The sequence below is a fragment of the Abrus precatorius genome, unplaced genomic scaffold, assembly GCF_003935025.1.
Source record: "Abrus precatorius isolate BTA unplaced genomic scaffold, Abrus_2018 Scaffold7, whole genome shotgun sequence".
Classification (NCBI taxonomy): Eukaryota; Viridiplantae; Streptophyta; class Magnoliopsida; order Fabales; family Fabaceae; genus Abrus; species Abrus precatorius.
The window spans coordinates 36912916-36929250 of record NW_020874417.1 but is presented as its reverse complement, the minus strand read 5'-3'; the positions used below and the strand labels follow the sequence as shown (position 1 = coordinate 36929250).

The window sequence follows — 16335 nt, the reverse complement described above, 5'->3', positions numbered from 1 at the left end:
TCAGCTCGTAAAGAAAATATTTTTATTCCCATTCTTCCTATATTTCTTTGGCTTAAATAAAGTTTTATTTCTTTTAAATTTAATCCTTTAAAAATTCTTGTAATTTTCTTTTGAGAGTGCCTAGTTTTAGTTATTTGTTTTGAAATTTTGAGTCGGTGATTTTCTTAAATATGCAAAAGTTATTTGCATTTCAACGAAGAGTTTGTAAATAATGATGGGGTGCCTATGTTCAGAGACACAAAGAAATAAAAAAGATAAAACAATAATAATAAATATGATAGATGATATGATAAAAAAGATAAAAATAAAAAATATTAAATGTGTTGACATTGTTATTAGATATTCAAAAATTAAAATTATATTATTTATATACTCTTTTTAACAAAAAGAAAAAGAAAGGAAAAAGTTGAGCGTTCTAAAGATATCACAAATACTGCATGTGCTTACAAATTGAGTGAGAGAGACAAAGCGATAAGCCGAGGTACTTTGATATTTGATTCCATTTATTGTATGACCCCAATACAGATTCATCAAAAACATTAAATGAAAACCGTTGAGTATGGACGAATGTTTGTGAAAGGCAAAATATTGAAGTAATTAGGGAACCGAAGATTACATTTTCTCCTTTTGTTTTTTACGAGAATGCCAGCACTGCGCCAGACAACAACAGAAAAAATAGAATAGAGAAAAATAATAATAATAGCAGTAGTAATTAACAATGGAAACAAAGTATTTTCATCTTTTAAAGACGAAGCATGGATGGATGATGATCACCTCCTCTTGTTCTTGCTACCCACCAACAAGGACAAGTAGAATAGAAACCTGAAGAAGAAGCCCCAAGCCACTGTTATCCACAAACAATTCCATTTGCTCAAATCGGTGACCCCATTCTGCTGCAATATATCAGAACCGGTCGTCAAACACGTGGAGCTCGTGATCTTCATTCCCAGCGTGTTGCTCAAGCTATCCAAAAGTTTCAACTTCATGCTCTCAGGCACCGACCCAAGAGGCGTGTTATCGAAAATCTGGACCCCTCTCACGAAGCACTTCACTGGGTCATCGAACTCGTTTTGCAAAACAGCTTCGTAGGGATACTTGACGAGCGACAAGTAATGGAACCAAATCCAGTAACTGGGTATTCTATCCCTGTTGATGAAAAACCCACTGAACAACAAGAAATAAGCCAGAATCGCAACCACAATCGTATACCCCAACATCACGTGAGGCACCACACCCGAAAGGAACGTCACGAACGAGTTCCCGGCCCAGAAGGAGGCCAGTATAATCAGGAAATAAAAAAAGAAGCCCGAAACTCCACCGTCCAGGCCCACGGCCCAAAATGTTGTCGCCGCGAAAGCCAGCGAGAGGAACACCAACGACGGCAACGCCACCAGAGCGTGGGATACCAAATACGATGATCTGCGATACGCGTTGTAAGCAGTTTCTCTCATGAAAATGTAGCGTTCTTGGAGGAACACGGGAAGCGCGTCGGCGGTTGTGTAGAAAGTTGTTGACATTGCAAACGCGAAAAAGCCAAGCCTCTCTTGAACTCCTTTTGGAGAGTTATCCAGTTGCCAAAACATCGTTGCCAGAATGAACCCCGTCACCATCACCGCGCCCAACCTGATTCCGAACAACTCCGGCATTCTCCTCGAATTTGTGAACGACCGTTTTGACAGCGTCGCCATTTCCATCCAAAACGGGTTCGCGAACGTTGGAACCATAGACGACGGGTTCGCGTTCGTGTTGGTGGCTCCCGACACTAGTTTTCCTCTCGAAATGCTTGCGCTTATTGCTTCTTTCAACGACAGGCCGTTTGGTTGAGCGTCGATCGTTTCTGCTTGATTGTGCTTGGTCATGCTCTGCCACGACTTGTTGAACTCTACCAAGCTCTTTGTTCCTCCGGGGGAGCCTTCGAGTTCGCGAATCAGGTCCAACGCGAACTCCGTTCTGTTATCGCTATCTGGAATAGGGTGACCGAACTCCGAGAAGTAAACCGGTAACTGCATCGGTGAACCGCTGTAAACCGTCTGGCCGCGCGATAAGAAGATCATGCGGTCGAGAAGCCCTAGGATTCGGTAGCTCGGTTGGTGGATGGACATGATGACGATGCTTCCGCTCTGTGCGATTCTCTGCAGAACCTTCACCACCATGAACGCGCTCGTCGAGTCCAGTCCGGAGGTAGGCTCGTCCAGGAAAAGAAGGATAGGGTCGTGGATTATGTCGATGCCGATCGACACTCTCCGCCGCTCACCGCCGGAGACTCCGCGGTGGCCTTCGTCGCCGATTACCGTTTTGGCCGCGTTGCGGAGACCTAGCTGGTCGATTAGAGCCTGGACGCGAGCCTTTTTCTTGGACTTGGAGAGCGTGCGAGGTAATCTGAACTCCGCGGCGAACATCAGTGTCTCCTCTACTGTGAGCATTGGAAAGAGGAGGTCGTCTTGCATCACGTACGCCGAAATCACCTTCAGAAGACGCGACTCCAGTGCCTCGCCGTTCAGCGCTACCGTGCCTTTCAGTCTTCCCTTAGCGATTCGGTTTGCCAGCGCATCGATTAGAGTTGACTTCCCGGAACCGCTGGCTCCGAGCACCGCCATGATCTCGCCGTCGCGCGCCTCGCCGGATATGTCGTTCAGCAGAGTCTTCGTCCGCGAGAACATGCTTTCCCCGACAGCCGGCGCCTCAGCCACGGCCGCAGCGCCGAGGCGGCTGCCTCGGCGCTGGAAGATTGAGGTGAGGCTCATTTTCCGGCGAACCTTGACGCTGTAGGTGAGGTTGGTGAAGGAGAGGACGAATGGCAGGGAGCGCGGGTCGAATCCGGCGGAGTCAGCGACGTCAAGCGCGTGGTGCACCGGCGTCTGGCTGCCGTCTCCGGCAGCTTCTTTCCGCGCGTCTCCGACGTGCTTGAGGAGCTGTCCGAGAGTGGGCATATCGTTGGCGGGGGGGCGGCGCGTGAGGTGGTCGAGTTCCATTAAGTCGAAATAGGGAGTGGTGGCATTAGTTGTCGATAATGCATTCTCTGCAACAATGCGAGAGGACATGGCTTGAAAGTTGAGAGGAGAGCGGCGTGAATTAAGAGTAGCAATGCTTTGTTGTGTGTATATATATATATATATATATATATATATATATATATATATATTATTTGAATTGGATAGGATTTATTTTACGGTTTTGACTAAGATTTGGGTGTTATGAGGTGCGAGAGAGGTGACCTACAACTCCTACTTCATCAATTCCCTCTACGTCTTCTACTTTCTATGGCCTTATTGGCTGTGTGAAAACATTATCATTTTCCCTTTTAGTTAGGTTGGGCGTTCATCTACTGTGGCGTAAGCATTCCCACAAATACCATATATTTCGGTCCAATACTATCCCTATGAACCTTTTATTATTGCTTCTCCATTTTCCACTTTTTGAGTAACCTATTCCCTCAAGCCAACACTTTCTACGTGGCTTTACTAATTCTAGAAACATTCTTTCTTTCTATATTTTTTTAAAATAAAAAGTCTATTATTTTATTTTTACATGAAATTTTATAAAATTAATATATTTAGTAAGAGTCTTCAACCTAATAGTTGAATTAATTACTTTTATATTCTGTAAAAATTTTATAAAACTAGTGTGTATATATAGACATGCATATAAAAGTATTCAAGTGTACTTATTTTTCGTTGAATGGAACCCAACAAACCTCTCAGTCTTTCTTGATGACCATGAATGAATGAAGCTAAACCTCTCAACCGTGCTTCACACGGAGTTCAATTCTTGTTGGTTCTTTGGTGGTCATTGCACAGTATTACAAGTGTCTTGTACAAATGGAGTTCCTCGTGATTGGGTTACAGCTATATATACGATATCGTAGCAAAGCAATTTAATTACTTACCTTATGAGAGTTAAACGTGTGGGGTCTTTACTTAAACTAAGGGTGAGTAATTTACAACAATTAAAAAGCACACAGCTCCAATCGATGATTAATTAGTGGTCCATGAAATAATATAAACTCGACATAATGGGACTGTTACCATTGAACTATCACACTCGCTGTGCCTAAACACCCATGTGAGATGGATGGTAGAGAAGGAATCAGAATTGAGCACTGGTTAATAGTTGCGCAATCACTCTCATCACCATATCTAATGCAACAGTATGAACCCTAGTTTAAGTGCGTGTATATATGTATGGAGAGTGGCAATTATTGTCATTGTTAACAACGGAAGGGTGATAGATGATCAGCTAGTGCTGTAGCGGTGGCTATGCTTTCTTCGTCCATGCATGTAATTGCCCATATATAACAACAGATTTGGGTGTAATAAAGAAAATAAAACTTAAATATAAGAGAAAGAAAAGAAAAAAAGTTGCAAAATTAAAGCATTATGGTTGAAATAAAAAAGAAAAAGACCAATGAAAACGACTATTCATGGAATGACAGCTTTTAAGAAAACTTATCCAATAATACATGTAGCTTATACTTCTAGCAGAAGTCACTTCTATTATTTGAATAATTGAAAATTAATGCTATATATGGTATTTTATACACTATAAAAATATACTTGAAATATAAAACTTCCATTAAAGATATAATTCCAATATTTTAAGTACGAAAGCTATACGAATGATGAAAATTTTAATTACATATGACAAAACTCTCTAGGTATTGGACACATGATTAATTTTTTCACATTCAAATTTGATGAATATTGATGATAAAGATAGATGAATAATTTTTTTTAATAATTAGAATTCGTGTGATTAAGACGAGCTTAATTGGATAGCTACCATAATCGATTCTTCCAAAATAAAATTTTGATTGCTACCATCTAACATACCTTAATTTTTCGTAAATATCAAGTTACAGCCTTTAAAAACTACCCTTGTGGGAAAGAAATTTCTATACAACTTCTAATGCATACCATGCAATAGGTGTTGCTGAAGCGTTCCTCAATTTTCGAAAATTTTAAGTTTGAACTATTTTTTTTTTACACTAATTAAAAACTCGAGCTTGGTGAGAACTGAACAAAATGGGAATCTATGAAGAATTACCTTAAAGCACGTTAGAATATTTTAAAAAATAATAATCATTTTTTATTTTTATGAATTAATTAAAATGTGGGTCGATAGTACATTTATGTGAAATGAATTACTTTGCATTTGTCATGAAAATAATTTATTGCACAACAATTTTCAATAACAACGAGTTAATAATATAAAAAACAATTGAATGTAGCCAATTAATATAGAGCACATGCAATATGAAAGAATGGCACGAAATGTGTGTTTGGTATGAAGTTTCCTGCACATGATAATTTGATGAATAAACCCACAACAACTAATCTCTGTTCTTTCAAAAAATTAATGACGAGATAAAAATTATTTTATAAAAAAAAATTAAAAAAAAACGTTTTAAGAAAAAATCATTAAAAAATGTGAAGATAAAAAACATGTTAAGGGCTTTTTCAAATGAAACGTGATTAAAGCAACAAAATGGAGATGGATGAAGTCTTCTAAAAGTGGTCAGCAGTGCCGGCAAGTGACCTTCTTACAGATTTTGTCTCTTACTCCATAGTCTTAGCTGCAAGGCTGCATACATATTGAACATCTATCCACCCTTACCTTTACATATTTGTCAACTTTCATGCCATTGCATGGAGATGGCTCCTCCATACTTGCGTGATTGATTGCTACCTTTGACTCTCATTTCCAACCTCCCTTTTTCTCGAACAACTTTCCTTTTTAAACATTTTAATAATATATATTAACATGCATATCTATTCTTCTGTCTCATTAGATATAAACATCGTTCATGATTATGAATTAAGATAATGTTTATCTTAAAAATGAACTATTAATTTTTTATATTATTAAAAAATTATATTTTACTGATAATATATGGTATTGTCTTGTTAGGCATAGGAGTATTTTTTAAAGAGTTGCCATTGACGAGAGTGAGGAACTTGGTGCAAAGGTAATTGAAAATGGAAGAGTAGCTTATGATATAATATAACGAAGAATGGAGGCGTTACCCTTTTTGGAGTAATAAAGAAAAAGCTGAAACATGGTAGTTAATGCAGATGGGCTACCGTCCCATAGTTACCAAATTAAAAGCTAACTCTTACCAATACACAAAATTATTATGAGGGCTGCGTAACCCTCTCAAAGTCAAAACAGAAATTGGGCATAGGCATGTGCATCCCCTTCATTAATTCATTCACAATATCCTCTTTCAAATTATGCTACAGAGCTGTTTGGTCATCTAGTTAACTGTCACTGTCTTCTCTTTTTCCTTCATATGAACACTGTTTTTCTCCCTATTCATATTTCATATGTTTTAGTCAATAGTGGCTTTCTCAACACAAACACTGTAAGTTTAGATGCTACCTTGAAGCATTACTACATACGTCTCTCTCTTCTGCACCGTCAAATTAATGCATTGTTTTGGTTCAGTTTCGACTAGTGCTTTTCTTTTTCTTTATCTGGATTGGTATTAAAATAGTAGAGGCACTTTGAATTGTAGAAGCTTCTCCTTTTAGTCTGTTCTTAAAACCATAACAGAAAATAAAAAACTATAATCAAATGCAATCATGTTTATATACAAAAATAAACATATAAGATAAATAAATAAAATTAACATGGTATTCAAAAGTTAGGATGTTGCTCTTTATTTTATTCTGTTTTGTTGGCAATATTGTTTTATTGGACAGTCATAAGCATGCAAGGGTGTTCCAGACAAAGACAAGCCCTTTTTGTCCGAGAAAAAAAAACTTGCACGAGCTGTTGGACCATCAGATTATTGGGTTAGCCCACTAAAATATATTATAATCCATTTGATTAACTTATTAAATAAATAATTATCATTATATATACTTCTATTTTAAATGATATCAGTAAAATTGAGTAAATATACTTATTTCTCAAGAGATTCTTAAATTACGTTATCCTTCTTTTATAAGAAGTTACACTTTTTTTTTCTCATAAAAAATTAAGATAATTTCTATAATGTCTTAAAGATTAATGAAAGTATTTTATATTTTTTTATGCGTACTCTTTTTAAAGTTTGTTATATTAATCTAATGTAAACTCAAGGAAATGGAAACGAATTTTATACCTCTCTTGCTTACATCAAAATACATAAATTGAGTTGAAGCCACCAAATGAAACAGGTTATTGTTAGAGCAAGGGGAAGAGACATCTCTGTTGTGTGACAAGTCAAATGGAGATCAGTAACAGCCACCAGATAGAGGATACTATACTTTAATCTAACGAAGCAAATAGTCCCTAAACATGTAATTTGGTCTTCTTATGATTGGCATTATGGGAGAAACTTGATAGTAAAACCAAGCTTACAGGGTTGGATTGATATGAAAATTGCAAATAAATCTACAATATCCGAGTCTAAGGATACATTACCCAGAACTCTACGTTATTTTCGTACATAAAAACATATATGTTTCGTTCAGTATTCTTTTGGAAAAACAATCATTTTTTTATAAATTTTCAGGCAAGTTAAAAAGGAATATAAATTTTTATTAACATAAAGCAAATCAATTATATATCAAAGCTAATAATCGAATTTAAGTTTGCATTCTTAAAGACTTGAAGTTCTTACACTTAATCTAATACACAATTAATTTAATTTAAATAAGAAAGCATGCTATGCTCCGATAAGAGAACATTTAAAAACTTACAAGACAAGATAATAAGTTTTTGAAATATAATCTTTGTATTATTTATGCATTTATTAGTCACTGTTCATATTTATAGATATCTCTCGGTTAATAATCGAAAAATAATATTTCATGAAGCAAAAAACCATAAAAATGAGTATAATTACTTTCAACAAAATAATTTTCAGTGTGGCAGTGTATTGGGTGTGTATGGTATTTAAGTAATATACATAATATTTTATAATGTTAAAAGCTAAGGTGTGGAGTGATCCCGAAATTACAATAACAAGACAAAGTAGAAAAGAAAACGGGGGGGAGTGGGAGAGGAAGAGTGGAACAATCTCCCAAACCCTAAAATGGACGACAGAGACAAATCCGAAAAGCGAAGCAGAGATCGACACTCGGAACGCGACCACCGCCATCGGAGCGACGACAAACGCCACCATCGGTCGGAGAGGCATCTCAAGCGCGAACACAAATCCAGGGACAAGGAAGACCGAGAAGGAAGCAAGGATAGGGATAGGACTTACGAAAGAGAAGAGAGAGAGGACAGCAAAGGTAGGTCGAAGGTTAGGCGCGACGTGGAGAGGGAAGATTCGGTGGAGCCGCGACACTCCTCGCATTCTCACAAGCGGAAAGAGAGGGACCACAGCCAGGAGAGGGACTATGAGGACAAGAAAATCAGGGTTTCCGAGGAGAGGAAGGAAGGGAAGAGGGAACGGAGGAGGTTTGGGGATAAAGTTAAAAAGGAAGAGGAAGTAGAAGAAGAAAGAAAAGACGACGATATCGAAGGCACTCGTGAGGTTAAGGTCAAGGACGAAGTCACTGATGGTGCCTATGGCTCTGTTTCTTCCAAGGACACTGCTGCTGTTCAAAACGTGAGTATTTTTTACGATGCCCTGCATTTGTTTTTATTTCCTGAAATATTTTTTTCTGCTCATAATTATAGTGTATTGGTGATGCTAATCTAGAATGTCGCATCGAGCTGTATTGTAGGTTTTTTTTTGCTCTTAGTTACTGATTATTGAACTAAATAGGATTGGTTACTTACTCGAGAATTATACGAGAATCCTTATAGGTTATAGCTCAGCAGAACCTTGATTTGGTTGACTGTCTCAGAACCTTAACGTGAGAGATGTTTCGTTATCGTATACATTCATAATTGTGGTTTTTGTCTTATGTTCATCTCGGTTATGTCTTGAAGAGGGACATGCGTTCACTGGTGTTTTAACCTTGCTCTTTCAGGGTGCCTTGGGATCACCTGCTGTGGCGCCCACAAGTGTGCCTGAGACATCTTTGGTCCATACTCCTTCCTTTCCTATCAAGGTATCTTCCAATTCTACCACAAATGAAAATAAGGGAGTTAGTATTACCAGGTCTCATGAGGTTACTGGAAAATCTAGTACAGATGGGTCATCTTCAACTGCTGGAAAACCTGGAAGCCTCTCTATTGATGCCCTAGCTATGGCTAAGAAAGCTTTACAAAAGCAGAAAGAGTTGTCAGAAAAGCTGAAGAAATTTCCTCAGGTAAGTTAAGCATTTTTTTTGCTCGTAAGTGTCTATTATCTGCTGGATATTTCACTTTGATATCTACCAGTTCCTGAGGATACTGATTTATTTTATCAAAATCATGCACGTTCCTCTGATTGCATTAAGTGCCATGCTTTCGGCTGTGCAGTTGAATAAGAGTTCTGCCCAAAATGTGCAAAGAAGCTCAGACTTGGGTTCAAAGAATGAATCTACAATGCCCTCTTCCAGTGTTGGAGTGGCATCAAAAACTTCTGACTCAGCTTCTTTGGGACAAGTTGCAAATACATCAATTTTTCCCTCAACTGCTGCTGCTGCTGCTGCTATTTATGCAAATCCTCTGGCTAGTGGCACCAGCGCTACTGGTGGTATTGCTAGTCTGCCCAACTTTGAAGCTGTCAGGCGTGCTCAGGAGCTTGCTACCAGGATGGGGTTTCGTCAAGATCCACAATTTGCTCCGATTATAAATATGTTTCCTGGTCAGATGGTAACAGATGTTGCTATCCCGCAAAAACCCACCAAGGCCCCTGTTCTTCGTCTTGATGCTCAGGGACGGGAAATTGATGAACATGGAAATGTTGTTAATGTGACTAAACCCAGCAACCTTAGCACATTAAAGGTATGTAGTTTCATAAAGTGTCTCTCTTTTTAATTTAATTATCATTTTCTATTTGGGATTCTTGTCTTAATGCTAGAATCTGTGTCTGAACATTCCAGGTCAACATTAACAAGCAGAAGAAAGATGCATTTGAAATATTAAAACCTGTATTGGATGTTGATCCTGAATCTAATCCTCATTTTGATGCAAGGATGGGTATCAACAAAACAAAGCTCCTGCGACCCAAGAGGATGAATTTCCAGTTTGTTGAGGAAGGAAAATGGTCAAGAGATGCTGAAACAATAAAATTGAAGGTATCTATATCCAACTTCCACTCTCTCACGGCTTGCACTTTTACTTAATTCTTTTCAATTGCATTGGATGTGCTTTGTTATTATTATTTTACTCGTGCAGAGTAAATTTGGAGAAGCTCAAGCAAAAGAGCACAAGGCCAAACAAGCACAGTTGGCAAAGGCAAAGGCTGCTCCAGATATAAATCCAAACTTAATAGAAATAACAGAGAGAGTTGTAATTAAAGAAAAACCCAAGGACCAAATTCCAGAAATTGAGTGGTGGTAAGTTTATGCCTACTTGGACTACCGAATTATGTGCAATTTGTGTTTGTAGAAGTGTAAGGATTTTTTTAAGGTCGTTATTAAAATGTCATAAATTTTAGTAGTTTAGATTTATCAAGTATAAGTTTAAACAGTTTTGACTTATGACCTGTTCTGTTCTTTCATTTCTATTGTTTGTAATGATAATTGTAATCATGTTAGAACTTAGAAGAAGATACAAAGTGTCAAGCTAGAATAAACCAGTCTGGCTGTTTGAAAGTGATTGCTAGAATACTAGTTCAATATCATGTCAAAACATCATTGATAGTTATGGTTAATCAATCTTGACAATGAACAATTGGAAAGGAGTGTCTGTTTGAAAATCTAGTCTTACCTGTCTCGGGAAAACTTTTGTTATGCTCTTTAAATACAGCAGGAAAATTAGAAGCTGGATATATGGTTGGAATAATTGATTTTTTCCTGCTCTGTATGTGTTTGTATTTATTCAGGGATGTGCCTCTTCTGCATTCTGGAAACTATGGTGACATTGATGATGGAGTCATTGGTGAAGATAAACTAAAAATGGAAAAAATCACTTTTTATGTGGAGCATCCTCGTCCAATTGAACCACCTGCTGAGCCTGCCCCTCCACCACCTCAACCACTCAAGCTAACTAAGCAAGAACAGAAGAAACTCCGGACACAAAGGCGCATAGCTAAGGAGAAAGATCGACAGGAGATGATAAGACAGGGTGTCATTGAACCGCCAAAACCAAAGGTCAAGATTAGCAATTTAATGAAAGTACTTGGCTCTGAAGCAACTCAAGATCCTACTCGTCTTGAAAAGGAAATACGGAGTGCAGCTGCTGAGCGTGAGCAGGCTCACATAGATAGGAATATTGCACGTAAGCTCACTCCTGCTGAGCTGCGGGACAAGAAGGAGAGGAAGCTGTTTGATGACCCAAATACAGTGGAGACACTTGTTTCACTTTTCAGGATTAATGACCTCTCACATCCAAAGGCACGCTTTAGAGTTGATGTTAATGCTCAAGAGAACCGTTTGACTGGATGTGCTGTGATTTGTGATGGTATTAGTGTTGTTGTGGTTGAAGGTGGAAGCAAGTCAATTAAGAGGTATGGGAAACTTATGCTTAGACGTATTAATTGGAGTGATGTTTCAAAAGAGAAAGAAGAAAATGAAGATTCAGATGATGATAAGCCTGTCAATAAATGTGTTCTGGTGTGGCAAGGAAGTGTTGCTAAACCGACCTTCAATAGGTTCAGTGTTCATGATTGCATCACTGAAGCAGCTGCACGTAAAGTTTTTGCGGATGCTGGTGTTCCTCATTATTGGGACCAAGCGGTGAACTACGTAGAAGATGAAGCCGTTTGATTTGTCTTCTGGTGTTTTTGTTTGACTCTTGGCCTGCCTTGACTAAAGTTCTTTTGGTGAGTGATCAGTTTTTCAATTTGCATAAAGCAGTGTTTTAAACAAAGTAATAAACACAATAGCTGATAGTGCTCCATCGTTTCCTATGGCCAATGATATCTACAATCTTTCTAAATTTGGTAGATCATTTAGTGTAGACTTTGTCAATTCGGTGTGGATAGCATTCATTCAAGATGCTAATGATTGCATGACATTTGGGATAAATTTTTAGGCCTTCGGGATTTTACTACGATGTTTCCGACTGCATGCAGTTATATGAGACAAGTGTTTGTAAGAGTTCACTATATTCTCAATTGTAGCGGTACTTACTTTTATATGTTTTTTCTAGGCCCACTATTTTCATGTCTATATGAGAACTATCTATGCTTCTGGAAAAACATAGGCTTCGGCCTTCCAATTTAACCAAAACCCGCACAAAAAAATGGACCCAATATGGGGCCATCCAGCTTGTATAAATTTGTTACTTGCTGTATTTTTATTATTGTTTGCGGACCGACATGCATAAGGCCGTTTATCTGCATTTGACTCCAACCCATACAAGTTCACTACCTGCATCAGGTCGAATAGGTGTTGTGGAAAATTTGAAAAAATGACAACTAATGTTAGAGCATACGTGGGTTTACAAATTTGATGTCCAACATCCACATAATCACAAGCATGCCTTTCCTAATAAAATTTACATGAACAAAGATTTTTCCAGACCCCCAAATAGACATTCATTTAGCAGAAGCTCTCCAATTTAAACTATTATAGGGCAGCATCAATCTTCAAAATTTAACAGTTAATAGCAAAACCAATAGGTACCAAACACTTTGGCAAGACATTGAGGAACTTACAAATTGGTCTACTATCTTATTTGGCAAAAAAATAACATAAAATAACTAGAGGTATCTAGTTAGAAGTACTTCACTGAAAAAGCTACTGCCTTAAAATCATTAATTTGATAAAGTAATGAAAATTGTATATGACTGAAAATAGTTTAGGTGCATATCTAATCGTTTAGGTTTTAAATGTTTTATGAAATATACTTTCTCTAATAATAATAACAGTAAACTTAAATACAAATTCGTTCAATTTTAAATTACTGTACACAAACATGTCTTTTTACGTTATTTTGTATGTATTATAATTAATTATAAATAAATAACTTTTACTAAACACTTCCGATTAAGGAACTACTTGAAAATTTACCAGAATTAATTTTGATAGAACTGATTAAAAAAAAAAATACAACCATTTAATATCCCTTGTAAATCGTGCACTCACTTATAATTGCCGATTTCTTTTTCTTTTTCTTTTTTTTTAAACTCCGTTTCTTTAAGTTAACGAAAAACATCGAGAGACTCAATCTACTAACTTTTAGTGTTCAGCTTCAATAGCTTTTCAATATTATCTACTAACTTTAATTTCATTTAATAAAACAGCCTAAATTCATAGCATTTCTCATTTTCCTCGGAACAGCAACTATAATTTATATTCCGGTAACGTGGTGACGTTCTCTGTGTTGAATTGTTGTAGAAGTAGCTTTTATTTCTGGAAAACCTTAATTATGTCCCTAACATTTGATGTGGCCAATTTTGTCTTCTAATTTTTAACAGAGCAAATAATTGTTTTCTCCTATTTTGTTTCTGAAAGTTTTAGTAGAGCATAAGCATTAAAATGAAGAACAACTAGTTTTCTTCTTGGCCTCCAAAAGAGAAAGGATCGGAACCCAATCATAACCCAGCAGGGATTCTGACGACAAACCATAAACTATTGCTTTTTATCTTATAATTTGGCTCGATCCGGGCTTGTAGGTTTAGTGCAGTGTCCTGCAATCAAATCTTTCAAGAGTGTTGACAAAGTCAAATTTGTTTAGCACAATACAGCAACACAATCACATCTTACACGGTTTCTTGATCTCCATATTTACATGCATGCCTTTGCATGGACAATTAATTTCCACATTCTCGATTACTTTAGTCAAAATATTCTTTCTTAAATCTTAATATATGATTGAATATGCACACTAAGTTGACCCGGAGAGTAGGGAGAAGGGATATATATAAACAAAAAACAAGTTGCAAACTGAACCTTCTATATAAGCTTAACATTTCATGCTCATAACCACTCAACAATCTTAAAATTGACCTCTCTCTATCATGGCTGCAAGTTCCCTTTTTGTGTCCTTTTCCGGCTTCAAACTAAAGTTTGTGTTGATTTTTGCTACTTGCCTTATTGGGATAAGTTCAGCTGAGTTATCCGCTGATTTTTATAAAAAAACGTGTCCAAAAGCCATTCACACCATTGAGGAAATGGTGCAAGAAGCCGTGTCTAACGAGAGTCGCATGGGGGCATCGTTGCTCCGACTCCATTTTCATGACTGCTTTGTTCAAGCAAGCCTCATAAATTCACCTTCTTTTTTATATTTCCATGCTTTACATATGCATGTGCTGCATGATTGCATGAGAGCTGCATTAAAATTTTACATTATCAACAGTATTATTCTCACATTGACTCTCTTATTACATTGGATTTACTCCCATTTTTTCTTTTCTTTTTTTATTACATTGCTTATTCCTAATTAAGAAATTGATATTCAGTTTCGCGTTTGTCTTCTACATTCAGGGATGTGATGGATCAGTATTGTTAGACGACACTGACAATTTCACTGGTGAGAAGAAATCCTTCCCCAACGCTAACTCTCTTAGGGGTTTCGAGGTCATTGACAAAATAAAATCTAAATTGGAGGCCATATGCCCTGGTGTTGTCTCTTGTGCTGACATCTTAGCCGTTGCTGCCAAAGAATCTGTTGTTGCTGTAAGTACTTAATTACAATATCTAATTCAATTGTTCAAATTAAGATTATTTAGCTGGTTTAGAGTATAATCAATACCCCATTTTTTTAAATTAAGGAATTCATAAATGATAAATTTTTATTGAAAATTATAATATTCAACGTTATTAATCATTCTATGTTATTTTATTATTGGTGTGTTGTTGTATCCTAAATTTTTTTTATATAAATACTGTAACTAAAATATTTATATCAATAAAATTATATTATTTACTATATGGTCTTATTATTTATATATATATATATATATATATATATATATAATTTTTTATTTTTTTATTTTTTTATAAATTTTTAGTATCAAATAAAATATAATTCATATTTAAATAATTTTTATTTATTATAAATAAAAAAATTATAACATAATATATTAATATAATAATTAAATAATTAAATATTAATAATAATAAAATTAAAAATATAAAAAATATATTAATATAACAATATTATTATATGATTGTTAAATTTTAATTTGTGTAATTTTGATTGTATTTTTTTTTGTTTAAAAACTTAAATATTTTTCAACTTATTTAACTGTAATAAATATAATAATTTATTATTAAATAAATTTATTATTTAAATACGTGTATAAATACTTTTAGTTTTAAGTAAAATATAATTTTTATTTATTATAAATAAAAAATCATAACATAATATATTAATGTAATAATTAAATATTAATAATAATAGAATTAAAAATATATTAATATTTTATTTTTAAATTTTAATTTATTTAATTTTGACTGCATCTTAATTCTATTTAAAAAATTAAATAACTTATTTAAATATAATAAATATAATAATTTATTATTTAAATATATGTCTAAATATTATTAATTAAAAATTTTCATATACGATATTTTGATAATTTTTAGTACCACAAAATTCACCTTTATTATTTTCAATAAGAACTTAACTATCGTATAGAGGTTCTAATTGTGTATTTTAGACATGCATTGGAAAAATCAATTAATATGTACCATGCATGGAAAGTAATGTCATTAACATTAATTCTTTCAGCTTAAAGGACCAAAATGGGATGTACTATTAGGCAGAAGAGATTCAACCACAGCAAGTTTAAATGAATCTAATTCAGACTTACCTGCTCCCTTTTTGGATCTTAATGGTCTCATCAGTGCTTTCGCCAAGAAAAATTTCAGTACAGCGGAATTGGTTACTTTATCAGGTACATTTTTTAAGAAATCGTGCAAGCAAACTAGCTGGTGCATTAAGCATAGAATAAAACTAACTAGTTAAAATGATTGATTGATATAATCAATCTTCGTACACTGTTCAGGATCTCACACAATTGGCCTAGCGAGGTGCGTTACTTTCAGAACAAGGATTTATAACGAAAGCAACATAGATTCCTCATTTGCAAACCAAACCCAAGCACAGTGTCCCTTCCAGGGTGGTGACGACAACTTGTCTCCTTTCGATCCCACAACTGAGTTCACATTTGACAATAATTACTACAAGAACTTGATGCAGCTAAAGGGTCTGCTACACTCTGACCAACAACTCTTCACGAATAATGGATCCACAAACTCTCAAGTATCTAGATATAGCAGAAGCATGGCAGATTTCAAAAAGGACTTTGCAAAAGCAATGCTTAAGATGAGCATGATTACCCCACTAACTGGAACCGATGGTGAGATCAGGAAAAACTGTAGGATGGTCAATACTCAATCAACCACTTTCTCGTGA

The 16335-nt window shown here is 35.7% G+C and overlaps 3 protein-coding genes across 6 annotated transcripts; 2 read left to right on the top strand and 1 right to left on the bottom strand.

The window, feature by feature from the left end:
* Positions 1–568: 568 nt before the first annotated feature.
* Positions 569–3068, bottom strand: LOC113873093 (ABC transporter G family member 6-like). The gene has a single exon (XM_027511069.1). The coding sequence runs from the start codon at positions 3039–3041 to the stop codon at positions 771–773; it is 2271 nt and encodes a 756-aa protein (XP_027366870.1). The 5' UTR covers positions 3042–3068; the 3' UTR covers positions 569–770.
* Positions 3069–7924: 4856 nt separating this feature from the next.
* LOC113873802 (protein RDM16) lies at positions 7925–12285 on the top strand. Of its 4 annotated transcripts, none has more exons than XM_027512125.1 (7): positions 7933–8542; positions 8910–8990; positions 9073–9191; positions 9343–9810; positions 9909–10103; positions 10204–10364; positions 10853–12252. In XM_027512125.1, the coding sequence occupies exons 3-7, from the start codon at positions 9129–9131 to the stop codon at positions 11733–11735; spliced, it is 1770 nt and encodes a 589-aa protein (XP_027367926.1). In that variant the 5' UTR covers positions 7933–8542; positions 8910–8990; positions 9073–9128; the 3' UTR covers positions 11736–12252. The 4 variants fall into 4 exon arrangements, with proteins under 4 accessions (XP_027367924.1, XP_027367926.1, XP_027367925.1 ...); XM_027512124.1 differs by having other exon boundaries at positions 7949–8542; positions 9068–9191; positions 10853–12285; XM_027512127.1 differs by having other exon boundaries at positions 7977–8542; positions 9321–9810; positions 10853–12098.
* A 1648-nt stretch (positions 12286–13933) lies between these two features.
* Positions 13934–16335, top strand: LOC113873715 (cationic peroxidase 1-like). Its single transcript, XM_027511974.1, has 4 exons — positions 13934–14167; positions 14400–14591; positions 15649–15814; positions 15926–16335. Exons 1-4 carry the CDS (start codon positions 13934–13936, stop codon positions 16333–16335), a joined length of 1002 nt encoding a protein of 333 aa, XP_027367775.1.